The sequence below is a fragment of the Myotis yumanensis genome, unplaced genomic scaffold, assembly GCF_028538775.1.
Source record: "Myotis yumanensis isolate MYYU_CA2020_CCGP unplaced genomic scaffold, mMyoYum1.0.hap1 SCAF_5, whole genome shotgun sequence".
NCBI classification, from domain to species: Eukaryota; Metazoa; Chordata; class Mammalia; order Chiroptera; family Vespertilionidae; genus Myotis; species Myotis yumanensis.
Window position 1 is genome coordinate 48961356 of NW_027223756.1, and position 16879 is coordinate 48978234.

A 16879-nucleotide genomic window follows, 5' to 3' on the forward strand; every position below is an offset into this window, starting at 1 on the left:
ACAAATACGAGTTTCATAAACTCCAAAATGTCACGTTGGGCAAGTTCCTGACTTTCTTCTAAGCCATCGCCCGTGTGTCAGCAGGCATTTCTGAGCCGGCAGGAGTGCGAGGAAGGTGGGGGGGAGAGGCCACAGGCTGGTTCTCCAAGGACTCACCACATTCCGTTTGGTGGTGTCCTCCAGCGTCTGGATCACTTTCAGTCTCTGTTTGAATCTCATCTGTTCAATCAAGTCTGCCCGGATCGTTCCAAATTTCTGGAAGAGAGCAAGATTGGCGTTTCTGAGAAACCTGTTAAAGCACCCAATGTGGTGTCTGCGGGACTGATGGAGACACAATCCTGGTACATGTGAGCCGTCTGGAACATTAGGAAGCTCTGTTTTTTTCAAAGTCATATAAATGAAATGGCACAGAATGTTCTCTTTTGGCTCTGGTTCATGTCACTCAGCATGAGGATTGTGAGATTTATCCAAATTGTTCATGTTCATTGCTGCTGAGTAATTTACTGTGTCCTGGGCCCTCCAGAAAGGTCACCTCGGTGTCTGAGTCCACCTGAGGCTGGGACTTCGTCTTTTCCTTCTGGATAACTCTACAGAACTGCAGAGCATCACCCACAGGTCCCACTCAGAGGAAAACTGTCCATCCAATCGTCACTATAATCCCTCCCAGTGGGGGCTGGGGAGGGCACACCATGAGTGAGGTTCTCCCCCTCGAGGCATTTATGAATAAAGCTATCATCTCTCCTCACCAGAAATTGATGAGAAATTAGATCAACATATCAGAGCAACCTCCCGACAACTGCGGGGGGTGCCTGACCAGGTCTCAGAGCTGAATGTGCTCCAGTATCTCCCCTACTTTCCTATTCTCCAGGCTGATTATCCGGGAGCACAGAAAGAAATGTGTGGCGAGCCTCTGGTGTCATGCGTCCATCCAAACCAGGTTATCATCAGCTCTGTGACGAGTGGCCCCATTCTGCAACTAGGGCAGTGACTCTCAGCCCTCCCTGGGCACTGGAATCAGTTGGGGAACTTTTAAAAAATGCTTATTCTGCCCTAACTGGTTTGGCTCAGTGGATAGAGCATCAGCCTGCAGACTCAAGGGTCCCAGGTTCGATTCTGGTCAAAGGCATGTACCTTGGTTTCGGGCATATCCCCAGTAGGGGGTGTGCAGGAGGCAGCTGATCAATGTTTCTCTCTCATCGATGTTTCTAATTCTCTATCCCTCTCCCTTCCTCTCTGTAAAAAATCAATAAAATATATATATATTTTAAAAATGCTTATTCTTGGCCTCATGCCAGAGATTCAGATGGAATTAGTCTGCAATGGAGCCTGTGAGTTTATATATTTTTAAAATTGGCTTACAAATTTTTTAAAGTGATTTGAAAGGATTGAAAGCCACCAAGTCTAAGGTTAAGTAGGAGAAAAAAGATAAACCATGAGGAGTTAATGGGCACTGAGTGCTTGGAGCTTCACAAACCACCAGATCCTATGAGACGCATGACACTGTGGTTCCTTCACCCTGAGCAGCTCCACTTTGTGATTCAAGAACAGATCGAGGGTCACGGTGGGCCAGAAGGCAGCTTCCCAACTAGGCCCAGCAATTCTAGAGGATTCACAGGGCTGGTTCTTCTCCAGGATGGTGCAGGGTATTCTATGTGCCCTGGATTGAAGAGGATTGGCTTAGCTACTTCAGAGAAGACCTATCACTTGGCATGAGAATAGGAAGTGAACTGGTGTGTGCAGGTCAACCTCCCCAGGTCTGCTCTCAACAGCCCCACCTCAGTCCACCCAGAGTTGAATCTGAGCTGCCACTCAACCAAGTTTCAAGGTGGGCGTAAGAACTGGAGGGTGAGAACCTGTCATGCCATATGCTCCATGGTACTACAGCCAGCAGAAGCCATGGACCCCATTCAGTGTCCATCTCTGCAGCTCAAAGCTATTAGCTGGAAGGTAGCTACTTGCTCCAGCAACTAGTTCTCAGCAGGTAAAAGGAAGCAGGTACCCCCAGGGGTCAGCAACGGAAGTGACACTCTCAGAGCGCTGTGACACTGAGCCAGGAAGCAAGTCTTACCTCATAGGAGGTTCGGATGAGTCTGAAGATGTCCACCTCGGGGTAAGGCTCTACGTCATCACTAAGCAGGGAGTGGAGGTGAGGAATGGGAGGCAGTGTGCTGTCTTTATTGGTCACACTGTCTAAGTACCTGGAAGAAGAAACGAATCAGGAGGCTAAGTCACTAGGAGGCTAAGCTGGAATTCTCCCATCACAGTTCACACATTTTCTGCAAACTCTGCACTTGGAAACAAAAGACTAGAAGTTCCTTAATGAAGTCAAATTCCCTTAACTTCTAAAACAAAGCATAAGAAAATGAATACTCAGCCACCAAGAGAAGTGGGCATGATGATTACCACCCAGCCAATTAAGACTCATGAAACCCAGGAGGAAACAGAAGTAACAGGGAAGATCCAGATATGATTTTCAAGGAGCCTTAGTACACTACCTTCCCAAAACGGTCATGGCCTCCCCGTCGTCCTTACAGTTCAACAGTTTGTCCACATTTGCATCCAGCACCGCCAGGGCCAGCTGGAATATGACCTTGATGCCTTCGTAGAAGAAACAGTCAACCACCACAACGGCACTCTCAAAGGGCATCACGCTAAGAAACAAGGTGAGGAACCAAGACAGGGAGATGGTGGAAATGACGCCCAGGTCCTGCATGCAGTCGTAGAGCTGGGGAACGTAGTCTCGCGCCAGTTCCTCGAAGACGCCCTGGTCCACCAGTGCACCTGCAGCAGAGGGCACAAGAGCACCTTCTTACTAACGCACCCAAGCAAATGGCTCACAATTGATGCTGAGACAGACTCTGTCTAACTGTATACAATCTCTATCGAATTCAGCCCTCTTGTTCCCATTGTGGGAAACTGGGGTAGTCTGAAACTTTCCTGCCTAACTGGTGGCTGGAAATTGTGTTCTAGCCAGCATCAGGGCTGTAGAAACAAACACCTTCTTGATGAGATGTGGAGTAAAAGGTAAGTACGTCCCCACCTACCACCTACCAACAACTCTGGTGTTGTAGTAGTCGGGAAGCATGCGCTCACACAGAGCCACCAGGAGCCAGAAAGCCTCCTCCTCTTTGGCATAAAGCAGCAGCACTGAGGTGACGATATTCATGGCCTACAAGAACGAAAAGATGTCACCAAACACATTTTAACAAATAAGCAAATTTGTTAACCTAAACAATGACTGAATTAGTCTCACAAGGCCCAGCAAACTTCTTCTGGAAAAGGCCAGGTGAAATATTTAAAGGCTTTGCAAGCTACACACACATATTCTTTGGAGTTTTATTTTGTCTACAGTCCTTTAAAAATGTAAAACCACCCAGCCAGAGTAGCTCAGTCATTGAGTGTCTACCTATGAACCAGGAGGTCACAGTTGGATTCCCTGTCAGGACACATGCCTGGGTTGCTTGCTTGATTCCCAGTGTAGGACACACAGCCGATCAATGATTCTCTCTTATCATTGACTAGTGGCCTGGTGCATGAAATTTGTGCATGGGGGGGGCGGAGTTTGTCCCTCAGCCCGGCCTGCACCCTCTCCAATCTGGGACCCCTGCTGGTCAGACATCCCTCTCACATCCGCTGGCTCCTAACCACTCACCTGCCTGCTTGCCCAATCGCCCCTAACCACTCTGCCTGACAGCCTGCTCGCCCCCAATTGCCTGCCCCCCATCGCCGGCCTTCTCACCCCCAACTGCCCCCCCTTGCCGGCCTGCTCGCTCCCAACTGCTCCCCCCAACCACCAGCCTGCTCACCCCCAACTGCCCTCCCCTGCCAGCCTCATGGCCCCCAACTGCCCTCCCCTGCTGGACTCATGGCCCCCAAATGCCCTCCCCTGCCAACCTGATCGCTCCCAACTACCCCCTCTGTAGGCCTGCTCTCCCCCAACTGCCCCTCCACCTCCTGCCAGCCTGTTCGCTCCCAACTGGCCCCCACTGCCAGCCTGCTCTCCCCCAACTGGACTCCCCTCCTGGCCTGATCGCCCCTAACCACCTCTGCCTCGACTCCGCCACCATGGCTTTGTCCAGAAGGATGTCTGGAAGGTCTCCTGGTCTAATTAGCATATTATCCTTTTATTAGTATAGATATCTCTCTCCCTCTCTCCCTTCTTCTCTGAAATCAATAAAAATGTACATTTTTAAAAAAATGTAAAACCACTTAAGTCCTTTGCCTGTAAGTATTAAGGGTCTTCAGGAACACCAATATTCACTGAGAGAGACAGGCAAACCCGCATTCAAACACTTTGCCCAGAGGCTATTTGACAAAGCTTCTTAATCTATCCTAATGGTTTCCATAACCGGGTACACATGGCTTAAGGCTCTCCTCCGAGAACAATGAAACCCTTTAAACTTAAGAGTCCTGGCCTATTATTTCCATCTGGATAAGGAAGGTCCTGATAAGTATCGGTGACATACATTCTAGACTAGAGTGACCTGCTTTATTAAAAGATATTATCAGATAGCTCTAAGGAGACAGTCTCAACTACTTTAATAGTCCTCTTAATTAAAAAGAGAACGATGCAAAGACAGATATGAACTCCATTCTATCAGAAGCCAACTAATTCCTGCACTTCTTTTGATCTTCTAGAAACCAGTAATTGTTCATCAGACTCCTATAATATAAATGCCAAAAAAGGTCTAATAGGCTCTTTCTTGTAGTAAGTCTTACTAAATATTTTCCCAAGTGAAATCATTACTAAAATTCCACTTGAGAATTAACCAGATGATTCTAGGTCATGACGTGACTGGCCTGGCCAGTTATCAAGTCAAGGTAAGTTTTTTTAAGGGTCTACTTTGTAGCAGGCTCTGGACTAGGTATTGGGGGGTGAAGGATGAGAGTTGATTGGGGGACACAGTGGTAACAAGTTACACAGGACTTAAGTGTTGGTGTCAGAGAGACAGAATAAAGATGTGAAGGTTAATCAATTTGGGGGGTATATTTAAATTGTGCTATCAAATAAATAAAATGTGGTACAAGGAGACCTGCATTGTGTGTGTGTGTGTGTGTGTGTAGGAATTAAGCCTTTAGCTTTTAGGTGGATGGCCAGAGAAGTCCCCTCTAAATATGTGGCCTTTAAAACTCAAAGGTCACATTATCTTGGACCTTTCTCAGCTGTCGTTTGTGTACTAGTATCAGAGATCATTTTAGTTGGTATGTGGAGCAACACTTTTTCAATCACATTTAGCACTTACTGTAATGTGTACTGTATTAACTATAACCACAGCATATAAAAGTTATATTCTCAAGGTCATGATTGCTCAGGAGGACGCAGAGTAGGAGCACGGTGGGACCCAGAATGCAGGAGCAGAGGCCTGGTGCTCAGGCACGCTCTCTGCTCCCCCAGGGTGAGGGTGGATCGGAGTGGCCACAGGGACTTTCTGAGGTTACCCCCTCGGTGGTGGTGACTAGTCAGGGCATTCTTGTCTCCTGGCTCCTCTGCGCAGTGCAGTGGTCCTCAACCAGGGAGCTTTGGCTCTGCAGGGGAAATCTGGCAAAGTCTAGAGACATTTCGATCGCCGCGCCTGGGAGGTTCTACTGGCACTTAGTAGCTAGATGCTGTCAAACGTGTCATCAAACAGGAGTGTATGGAACATCCTACAAAGCACAGGGCAGCCCCACAAAAAGAAGTATCCAGGCCACCATGCCAACACTGCCGAGGTCAAGAAACCCCGGTGCGGTGCAGTGATAGCGCTGATGACCATAAAGTCTTCTTTCTTCTTACTTACTAGCTAGTAACACCATTAATACAAAGCATCTGTGACATTTACCTGGCAGTACCCTATGTTAGGGTTTCGAAAAGCATAAGCGGTTAAGACTCTCCTCAGAGCAGCAATGCCCATCTCATTCTGGAAGGCTGGATGCTCCGGGAGGGAGCGGTGCAAATCTCTCTCGATCTCCTCCGTGGCCAGATTGTACTTCCCCATGGACTTCTCCACGAGGTCTTCGTAGTACCCAGGGTGCGTGGCCTTTTCATTGATGGCACCTGGGAAATACCAACAGATACCACGTCAAAAAGTGGGAGCCCTGTCCTTGGTCTGCAGCCTCAACTCACCCACCGAACCTCACTTCCCCAGCCATTCACTGGGCACCTGTGAAATAACAGTAAGTCCCCGGAGGTAGAGTGGTGTGCTGCCGTCATGGCTGAGCCAGGACACTGAGAGGGGTCTCCTGCCTAAGCTCCACAGTAAGCTGGCTACTTACAAGCCCCATCACGTGGAGGGAGGTCTATCAGCCTAAAAACTGTGTCCTGAGCAGCTTCCACAAACCACCTGGAGGGGTCGCTAACGAGCAGAGGAGGGAGGTAATCAGAGTAAGGCAGGCTGGGGCCTCGGTGCACCCTTCAAATACAGCAGCTCTGCTTTTACTTGATTGGGGTTTTCCTGAAGATTGCACTTGAAAAAGGAGATTTTTGCCTCTCAAAACAAGTTGAAAACCTTACTGAAATGGAAGCTCTGAGGGGCTTAAATAGCCATATTGGAGAGTGTGAAGCCATTTGGAGAGGAGGTAATAGAATATGTGGAGGGATTTTTTAAATTGCTGGGGTGGTGAGGGCGTTCCTGGGGAATGGCGGCTATGGATGGGAACCCTCAGAGGCTGGGCAGGGGGTGCAGAGGTGGGCTGAGAGACTTCCATTTAACATTTTTTGAAGACAGAAAAACCCTGCATACAAATATTTAAACCTAAACATAATTATATGTAATTTATGTAAGTATAAACTATACTTTCCTATATGTTACATAAATATAATTTATATATAAGTATAAAGTATATATATACTAGTACATATGATATATATACAAACTATGTACACACATACATTATGTAACGTGTACATATGCGTGTATATATGAATACAGACATATATATATAATGTACGTATATTAATTTGTATTTTACTATTTAGAAATTAGAGCCCTGTGCTGACCCAGTCCTTGTCCCTGAAGGTCACCCAGAGAGCCCAGCCTTACCCTCACACTTGCCCTGGAAAAGGCTGTGGGGCAGCTACTTAACATTGGCTTTAGCTCTGTCCTCCAGGGTGATCTGCAAGGCTGACTTGCCATTTGACCCGCACTTCCCTTCAGTGGGGTCAGAGCCAGGTTCCTGCGCAGAGTCCCTAAGGGTCACGGGAAGCAGGTGGGGCTCCCCTGCTAGGAGCTGGGCTCTCTCCTGATGGGCAAGCTGGCTTCCACATGAACCCCACCCCCTGTGGACAGGCTGAAAATGGGGGCTGTTTTATACCCAATCGAGGTGGCCTGTAGGCCACTCACCCTCTGGCCTCCTGTAGCTCATCACAGTTAGAGAAAACACTGTGCCTAAATGTCTCCGCAACAGAGTGCTGTGTGCACTGTTTCCTGGTGCTCCTCTCAAGTTTCATTTTCATCTGAACCGTGCTATAAATAACTCCCAATCTGAGTAAGGAAGATGAAAATGGAATTTTTTGATTACTCTGCCAGCGATTTGAATCAGGTTGTCAGGGAGACTAGTTGGCCAAACCCCAGGAAGGCGGAAGACTGGACAGTCAGGGTCCTCGTGGGCTGGGTTTGTGATTAGAGAGAAGTTGACTCAAATTTGAGTTTCTAAATGAGGAGCTCTGGCTGGTCTACTTAAGGAAGAGAAAAACAAGACCTGTAAATGAGGATAGAACAAGCAACTTTTACATAAAACAGGTAAAGCCAATTATTTTCCAAGATCCTATCTGTCCTTCTGAGATGCTAACACTACATCTCATTATGGGCAATCACCATTTACATCTGCTTTTAGAAAGAGCTAGGAGGTTTGTTGTTGTTTTTTCCAGACTTTGCTGTAAGTCTGGAAACTCTTAATTTTATGTTATTTTTTAAATGAAAGGCTTTCATAATAGCACTAGAGTAGGACCATCGTGGGTTCAAATAAAAATATTCACATCCACCTATTTAGAATGATCACATTTCAGGCCTCCACCCAAGCAGAGCACCTGACCTATATAGTCAAAACTGGTGACCCCCGAGGGAAGGCCTTGATGTTGTGAGGGACGAGGGTGGGAGGATGGGGCTGGGAGGACCTCTGGGCTCAGGGCTCCCAGGTTTGACCTGACTGGGTTATATTTGGGCATGAGCATGGCTTGGATCAGGAAAGGTGGATACTTCGGTCCCCCGGGTGCATGACCTGTCCCCTTCTGACCTTCCTAACATCTCCATCTTGGAGGAGAAGTGTGATCTGTGCAGACTCTGGTCTCTGCTCGGTCTCCAGGGATAACCAGTGAGAATTCAGTCAGTGGCAAAATAAAGGACAAGGCTTCCTTACTCCTCCCATCCCCTCCCTCTCCACACCAATGATTGTTCTGCCCACACGCTGTCACACTTCAACATAATCAATGACACACTGGAGAAGGAAAAGGACTCCCAAAACCACAGAGAATGATACTCTAGTCCTTTGAGTTCTTTTTCCCCCTGAATAATGTCAGTAAACAATACATGAGGTTATCAGGACTCAAAAGGGGTGGCTTCCACAGTTGGGTCACTGAATACGTGTCCTGTATTTTTATTAAGGGACTTCAAGGCTCTGGCCAGGAAAGATTTAGCTCTGCATTGGGGTTTGCATCTTTGAAAGAACTCTGATGCATGACAGAGGGCGACGGGGAGGCCCGGGGTCCCGCCCAGCCCTCGTACCTGAGAGCAGCAGCCAGAGCTCCCCCCGCATGCTCTCCGGGATGCCCTTCAGCACCAGCTCCCGAGTTTTTTCTGTGCGGTACATGCAGATCCCTTGCCCATACTCGGCAAAGTGAATCTTCCAGGCTTGCTCTTTCAAAAACTCCTTGGCCTGAAAGGGATAATGACACATGATGATATCCCAAAGGACTTTGAGGATGGTGAGAGGTCCCATGGAAAGTGTGAACATTGCCCCTTGCGAGCGGAGCGAAGTTCTGGACAGAACTCGTGAGAAGGCAGGACTCAGACGTTCTGGCCTCCTTCCCTAATTGGGCCCATCTATCACGTCCTGCGGTCCTGTCACGACGCCTTCTGGCCCCGAGTCAGAATTCTTCTTCCCTGAGACAGGTCAGCAGAATGCAGATGATAGTAATGGCTTTACGCCCATGCCTCCAAGTTCAAGTAAGTTTTTTAAATGTGCACTAAGAACTTATATGATGGTTGACTTAAACAGTAGTGAGATCAAGACAAAAGAAATGTCACCTATACCCTCTAGAACTCATCGCCATCCATGAAAAGCCACTCTGAAACCTAATGACACATTTAGACAAGATCTGCTTTACTTACAAGAAAATATCTATTTACATAGATATGAGTTCACTTTTATTTAAAAAACTAGAGGCCCAGTACACGAAATTCATGCACAGGCAGGGTCCATAGCAGCTGCCGGCTGCTGGCCGGGGCCTCCCTTCCCTGGATACCAGCTGCTGGCTGCTGGCCAGGGATTCCCTTCGCTCCATGCCGCCCCCTGGTGGTCAGTGCACGTTATAGCGAGTGACCAAACTCTCAGTCGGTTGAACTCCTGAGGGGACACTTTGCATATTAGGCTTTCATATATATAGACTAGAGGTCCAATACACAAAATTAATGCAAGGGACTCGGCCCCCGCCACCGCAGCAGCGGCCACCTCTGCCTCGGTCCTCGCAGCCTTGTCTTCGTCTGGAAGGTCATCCGGTCTAACTAGCATATTACGCTTTTATTATTATAGATATTTTTAAATGGTAATTATCTATTATAGAAAGTTTCGGGGAAGAGCAGGAGGGACCCACCAATTTTGGATTGAATTCCTCGGGAGACCGCCGCCGATACATGGTCATCAGGGTCTGTGTGGCCGTGGGGACACTGTTGCCATTTAGGTTAAACTGGCGCTCTCCCTCGGAGTCCGAGCTGGAGTTTCTCTGGGGGCTGGAGGAAACGAGGCTGCTGGGCCGAGAGCACACCTGCAGTCGCAGAGGAACGAGACACTTAAGGTGTGGGCCGCAGCCCTTCGGCGTCCTCTACAGATAACAAAAGCCATGCCGCGGTTCAAGAAGTTCCTTGCTTTGTGAAGAAACAGGAAAAAGGCAGCAAGCCAGCATTTTGGTGGGAATTAGACAGGTGCATGGGCTATAGGCTTTAGAACTTCAATCCTCAAAATAGGTTTTCCCTGTATTTCGGCTGTATTTTCGTAACAAACTGATTGGCCATTTCTCTCTCGGATTAGCATGTGTGCAAAGCATGCTATGATTGAATCATCTGCTTATGGGAAGGCCTCCCTCCCCTCCTCTCGTTTCTGGTGCCTCAAAATTCCCACAAAAGCTTGGGGCAGGTGACAGGGGCAGAGATGTTACTTGTGAGCTCATCACCTTTATAGTACGTTTTAGCTGCCAGTAACTCACACTGTTACTTGAGCGAGTGACCTATTTTTATGGGCTCCAGATTCCCTGGATATTGGTCCAGATGTAATTCAAGAGGGACACACTATGTATCTAATCATAATAAAATGAAATCATCATAATGATGTTGTATTTCAGGTTTGAGGCTTCATTTAGTGACTTCTGTACCATTCCCAACAATGTCACTATATGGACCAGAGTCACTTGCTGTGTAACCAGGACAAATGACTTCATCATTCTTCAACCGTAAAATAAGAGGATGAGGTGAGCTATCTATAAAGTTCTGCCCAGCATTGTGGTCCCAAATACAAACGCCATGAGATTTAAATGAGATATTGCTCTGGGCATCAGGGTCAGCTGCCAAGCTCAAAGGTCAATCAAAACAGGCAAGCAGGTGAACACCCCAGACTAACAGGACAAACCAAAACACCCCAGGTGTCTTCCACAGACCTCATCGTCAGAGCTGTTGTAGCTCCCTGCAAACTCTTTGTCCGAGTATATTCTGGAGGTCGTCTGCTGCAGGAAGTCAGAGATCCTCTGCACCAGAAAGTCTCTGTCTTTCAAGTTGGCAAACAGGAAGGTCATCCTGTTCCTGGTGCTGATGGATAGAGGACTGGGGAGGACGCTGGAGCTGTCCGCCTTTTCTACAATTGTCACCTAAAAAGAAACAGGAGACAAAGAGCATGACTTCTCAGGGAGTCCCCAACGGCAGCCCCTGATCAGCACTAAAGAAGGGTCATGGCACCTTATGTCCTATAGCAGTGATGGCGAACCTATGACACGCGAACTCATTTTTTTGGTTGATTTTTCTTTGTTAAATGGCATTTAAATATATAAAATAAATAACAAAAATATAAGTCTTCGTTTTACTATGGTTGCCAATATCAAAAAATTTCTATATGTGACACGGCACCAGAGTTAAGTTAGGGTTTTTCAAAATGCTGACACGCTGAGCTCAAAAGGTTCGACATCACTGTCCTATAGGAACCATGCTTGTTTTATTGAGGCAAATTCAGATTCTTCGACTCTGTCCCAACCAAATGAAACAGCAAATCAGGCTGGAGCTCATACCAGAAGGTGGAACCATCTTGCTTTTTTTTTTTTCTAAACCGTTTCTTCTCAGCTGAGGGTGATTTTATGCCCCAGGAGACACTGGGCAACCTCTGGAGGCGTTTTTGGTTGTCACAGTGGAGGGTCCGGCTGGCAACTGGTAGGTAGAGGCCATTTATCTCTCGGATTAGCACATATGCAGCGCATATATGCTGCCAGACATGCTACAGTGCACAGGACGGCCTGCCCCCAACACAGTCCAGCCCAGGGTGCTCACAGTGCCAAGGCTGAGAAACCCTGCGAAGGAATTCTCTGATTTTCATTAAAATTTCATGGAGCCATCAAGGAGAGGACTCCTAGCTGCTGCATTATGCATCTGAGACAGAAAACAGTCCCGATGCTGGTTCCTTTCACCAAGCTCCATGTTGGGGTGATTTTCAGAACACAGGCAATCCTTCAACCGGCTCCCTCAGCCTCCAGGGCTTTGCAGGCCTCACTCAATTCTGAACAGACATGATGTAAACGGCTTAACTGCAGCCCCATCTGCACTAGGGGATGGTGTGGTGGTGATGGTGGTGTGGAGAGAAGTACAGAAGGGAGACATCTGTTTTAGCTCTGAGCTGAAGACATACATTTGGTGGTTTATAATAGGATTTTCATCAACTGGAAACTAGAATAAGCGCATTAGAACGTTTTCTCTTTAGCACGTTAGGAAAAAAAAAAACCTCAAGGCAAGCCCTAGAGCAGTGGTTCTCAACCTTGGTTGCACATTAGAATCACCTGGGAATCTTTTTAAAATCCTGATTTCTGGGCGTCATCCTCCAGAAATTCTGTTTCTTTGTTACTAATGCTATGGCCCCACCCCATAACAAAGAAACAGAATTTCCGGAGGATGAGGCCCAGAAATCAGGATTTTAAAAAGATTCCCAGGTGATTCTAATGTGCAGCCAAGGTTGAGAACCACTGCCCTCATGGCTTAATTGCAGCGATGCTGACTATATAATTAAAGCTCCCCTCCCCCTCTTCATTCTACTTGCAAGCAGTTTAGACAGGTCCAACTTTAACCTCTTCATCAGCATTTTCATGTGAAATACACTTTCCTTCAAAGCAGCACTTTAAAAACTTTTCTCTTCCTTTCAAGGCTAAAAAACCTATTGGCGCTGCCTAAAAAGTTCACAGCCCAAGTGCAAAGTGGCCATGACCAGACCGGGATCCGTCAAGGGACCAACTGCCGGACCCGATGTCTACGTCAGGTTCCATAAACGCACACGGTTAGGTATATGTATTCCAAAGGAATCCTCTGCGGTTCCTGGAGCTGCACATAAAAACGTTCTCTTTTCCTGAAAGCAAAGAGGCTAGAGAAGCAGGAAAGACCCTCCTCATCATGAACAGGATTCTCCCATGGCACTTAGGGAAAAAGTTAAACAATGCCTGTTTTAAAAAGACGTATAAAAGCTCACAACAAATTTATTTCTGGGCACCAGGTGTCAGAATTAAGTGACAGACGCCAAGGGAATTAAAGGTTCAAGCTCTGTACCTAACACCCAGAGAGCCATGTGGATCTTGATCAAGTCTAAGAGGAAAGTCCTTTATCTGGCTGGATCATGAACACAGAAACAACCAGCAACCCCCACATAAAACCTATAAATGCTCGCACAACGTGGGTTACAAAATATTGTCACCAAATGAATTCTAATAGGTTTGTATCCTGTGAGCTTTGTGCCTCCAGGAAAGGGTACTGGCTACCTTCGAGTTTTCTACAATTTACTGAAACACATTTTCATTACCTTGGGTTATAAAGTAGACTGGAACTTAATCAAATCTCAGAGTTTAATATGGAACATTCACAAGGAAATTTATGACTAAAATGGGGGGGGGGGGGGCTTCATCTGGAATCTCTATCTAATGAGGAATCTGATCAGTTCACTTTATCCTCTGGCTTTGCTGCCTAAGAAGTTTCTTCAAAATCTACAGCAACGTGCCCTAACCAGTTTTGCTCGGTGGTTACAGCATCAGCCTACAGATTGAAGTGTCATGGGTTCGATTCTGGTCAAGGGCACGTACCTTTGCTGCAGGCTCCACCCCTGGCCCCATGCATGCGATGTGTCTCTCTCATATTGATGTTTCTCTCTCTGTGTCTCTCCCTCCCGTCCATACTGAAATTCAATGGAAAAAAAATCCTTGGGTGAGGATTAACAACAAAAAATCTACAGCAACCTGATTCTGTGTAATCATTGACCATCTGTTGATCAGGTGTACCTTAAGTCTAGATGTGGAATATACGTTAATAATCTCCAGTCAATTCCCAGTCCAGCTAATGCTAATATGCCCATTCCAAACAGGACTGAACGTTCCCATGGAGGCCCTTGCTAATCCGTCAGCTTAACTCAGTTCCTAAAGGTACACAGTCCACGGAGAGACCACTCTCTACTCAGACAGATTCCGGAAAGAGTGTGGGGAGGTGGGGGCCCCACCCCTCAGCTTTGTCATTATCGTTACCAGAAGGTAATAAAAATTACATTAAGTCCTTTGCTTCTTCCATTAGTGAGGGTTAGGGCTCCACTGTTAATATCTCTCCGAGTTTCCCCAGGTTAAGGGAAGGGCACTGCCATTTCACTGAGCTGCATTCCTCCAACCCAAACATGCTTTATTTCTACATGCTGCCTCTACTGCTGTCCCTGCTCCGATTCACCCTGAAATACGACTGAGCTATCTCTGCCCTACGACCTGTTCGGAAACTAGCGAGGGGAAGACGGGCTGAGAATATCCGTCTCCATTCTCCCAACTCCCCTGGCTCTCCTTATTGTATTGTAATCGCACTAACATGTAAACGGAGCTGGCTGGACCCAAAACCTTTGCAGATTCTGAACAGGAGAGAGCAGATGCCCCAGCAGCGCCTCAGCCCTTCTCTGCTCACTTCCCTCTGGTTCAGAGAATGGTGCCTCGCTCAGATTCACAAACAGCACCACCATGGTGCATTCTTAATCCCAAGATGGCTTGCCCTGGCCATTTCAGGTCGCTCTGCTTTCCTATACTCAGGCAGTACTTGACGAAGAAAATCAGTTAGGAACAGTTTATTGGCAAAGAAGGTAAATCGGCTGGAAAAGCTTTAAAATCCATTTCAGAATCAAATGTAAATACTGTTAAATTACCCATCTAAGAACTCACCACCAACAAAGTGTCTTGGCCTCAGAAGGTGCCATAATACCAGCTAGCTCATCCTATAAGAACTAGATGTGCCAACTGCCTGACATTTTCCATTCTTTTCAGCCCACCAATTCAGTTTCTAGGACTTTATAATTTAGGGAAAATGATACATATGATTGGGAGAAAACTAAAAATAATGCAAAGGTCCAATCATAGGTAACTGAATATATAAACTATATATCCATTGACAAAATAATATGCAGTCATTAAAAACTATATCACAAAAGAATATTTAGTGATACAGGGAAAAGTTTAAGAAATATACTCGCTGTTAAAGGAAATAAGCAAAGAATAAAAATTCTCTTTGTTTTTTAACTGAATGAGATCACTGATATATACGCAACAAAGTAGAGAAGAAACCTGGAGAACAGTACAGTGGAATGTTCACAGTGATTGTCTTTGAATGGTGGAATGAATTTTGTTTTTTCCCTATTTGTGTATACTTCTACATATTTCTGTAATGGCGGTGCATTATTCTTAAAAGAAGAAAAATAGCTTAAATTATTTTTTAAAAAGAAACAAAGGCAGAGGGAAGCTTGAATCCTCGACTACAGGGAATCTTAACAAAGGGCCCATTTTCATAACCAATACTTCGAACCACCTTCACTTCTAGAAAAGGGCCAGGGGAGGTTGCAAGTTTCCAGGTTAGAAACTGCAGGACTGCCAACCCTTGATGCCCTAACCTGGAGCTCCTTGCCAAGCCCAAACCTCAAGCCAGGCTTCCACAGGAGCACCCTGTGCAGACACGACTCATACAATACGACTGCTCCACCCACATACAGTACGACTGCTTCTTCGTCTTGATTGTACATGAGAACCAGCCTGGGACTTGATTAAAATGCAGATTCTGGAACTTGCAGAAATTCAGACTGGGCAGATCTGGGCTGGGCTCAGCCCTGGCGCTTCCAGTGCAGGGAATCGGAGGGCCAGATCTGAACACTTGGCTTTTGGATTCACAACCGAGGCCGAGGCCGTGTCCTTCAGACGAAGCTGCCCTCAGGCTGTGAGCCAAGTGGAATAACTACATTTTCCAGTTTCTGTATCTGATGCTTTGAGATCTTGGGGCCTTGCAGACCCTGGCAGGACCACCCTTCCAGAGTCAGACAACTCCCAGAGACTCACCTGGAACAGGCCTTGCCTCTGCAAGCCAACCCATCCAGAGCCCACAGCCCAACCACCTCCTCTATCCAGCTCTCACTCAGGCTTGCTGTTCACCTGCCCTCATTGCCCTGGGGCCAGATACCAGATAACTAGGAAGAGCGCCTACACCCCAGAATCCATTGCGATTATTCAAACCAGCCTGCTTACCCTGCCTCTTCTGTTCCTTCCCTTGGAGACCACAATAAAGACTCTGACACACAGTCTCCCCTGCTCCCTTTGCCTGCCTGGTGCTTAGCCAAGTGGCCCCCATGGTCCCTCCCAGTGGGATCTGTGAGTCTGAATCTACCTATCTTTCTTTTTTTTATTTTTATTGTACTTTCATTTATTTATTTATTCATTTTTATTGACTATATTGGGGTAACACTGGTTAATAAAATCATATAGGTTGCAGGTATACATTTCTATAATACATCATCTGCATACTGTAGTGTGTGTTCACCACTCCAAAGATACAATCTATCTTTCAATGGCAGTCACCTCCTGACTGTGGGCCTCACCAAACCTGAATAAGAACGAGATCTCCATGTAAAACACTAGGCTGCCATTGGAAGAACTCTCTCAGGTCCCACCGTCACTCAGATCAATGGCAACACATGAAAGGGTGGCAGGTGCCACCAAAGAATTACGAACATTCACTTACGGTTAAAAGCCAGCCAACTTCTGGTAAATATATTCCTGGTTCACACAGAAAAGTATCACAACTGAAACTTAGAAATCCATTTCACCTGAGGCTTACCTCCCGCAGTGGGATAATGAGGCTACACAAGTTTTCCTCTTTGCTGGTAAAGCAGATGTAATTTGTGGACACAAACATTTGCCCCAAAATGTGCATTTTGTTAAATGGAGTCCAGAGGGTGCAGTCTGTGTGGCCGTCTAATTTCTCATCTTTGGGCAGCCGGAAAAGTGCACGGTACCTCTCACTCTTGGCCCTGGCGTCAAGATCGCTGGAAAGCAATAATAATAACTCACATCACGCAAAAGAAATGTTTCAATACCTTCTAAATCATCGGTTCTCAACCTGTGGGTCGCGACCCCTTTGGGGGTCAAACGACCCTTTCACAGGGGTCG

General features: G+C 46.7%; 1 protein-coding gene across 1 annotated transcript in view; it reads right to left on the reverse strand.

Annotated features, from left to right (window-relative positions):
• TBC1D9 (TBC1 domain family member 9) overlaps window positions 1–16879 on the reverse strand; it is an 85205-nt gene that overhangs the window by 15256 nt on the left and 53070 nt on the right. The window contains exons 6-14 of the mRNA XM_070415218.1: window positions 16548–16755; window positions 10844–11050; window positions 9788–9958; window positions 8700–8850; window positions 5820–6034; window positions 3052–3169; window positions 2496–2781; window positions 2069–2198; window positions 157–255 (exon numbers count right to left, since the gene is read on the reverse strand). Of these exons, the coding sequence (XP_070271319.1) occupies window positions 157–255; window positions 2069–2198; window positions 2496–2781; window positions 3052–3169; window positions 5820–6034; window positions 8700–8850; window positions 9788–9958; window positions 10844–11050; window positions 16548–16755 (1585 nt within the window). The remainder of the gene's footprint in view (window positions 1–156; window positions 256–2068; window positions 2199–2495; window positions 2782–3051; window positions 3170–5819; window positions 6035–8699; window positions 8851–9787; window positions 9959–10843; window positions 11051–16547; window positions 16756–16879) is intronic.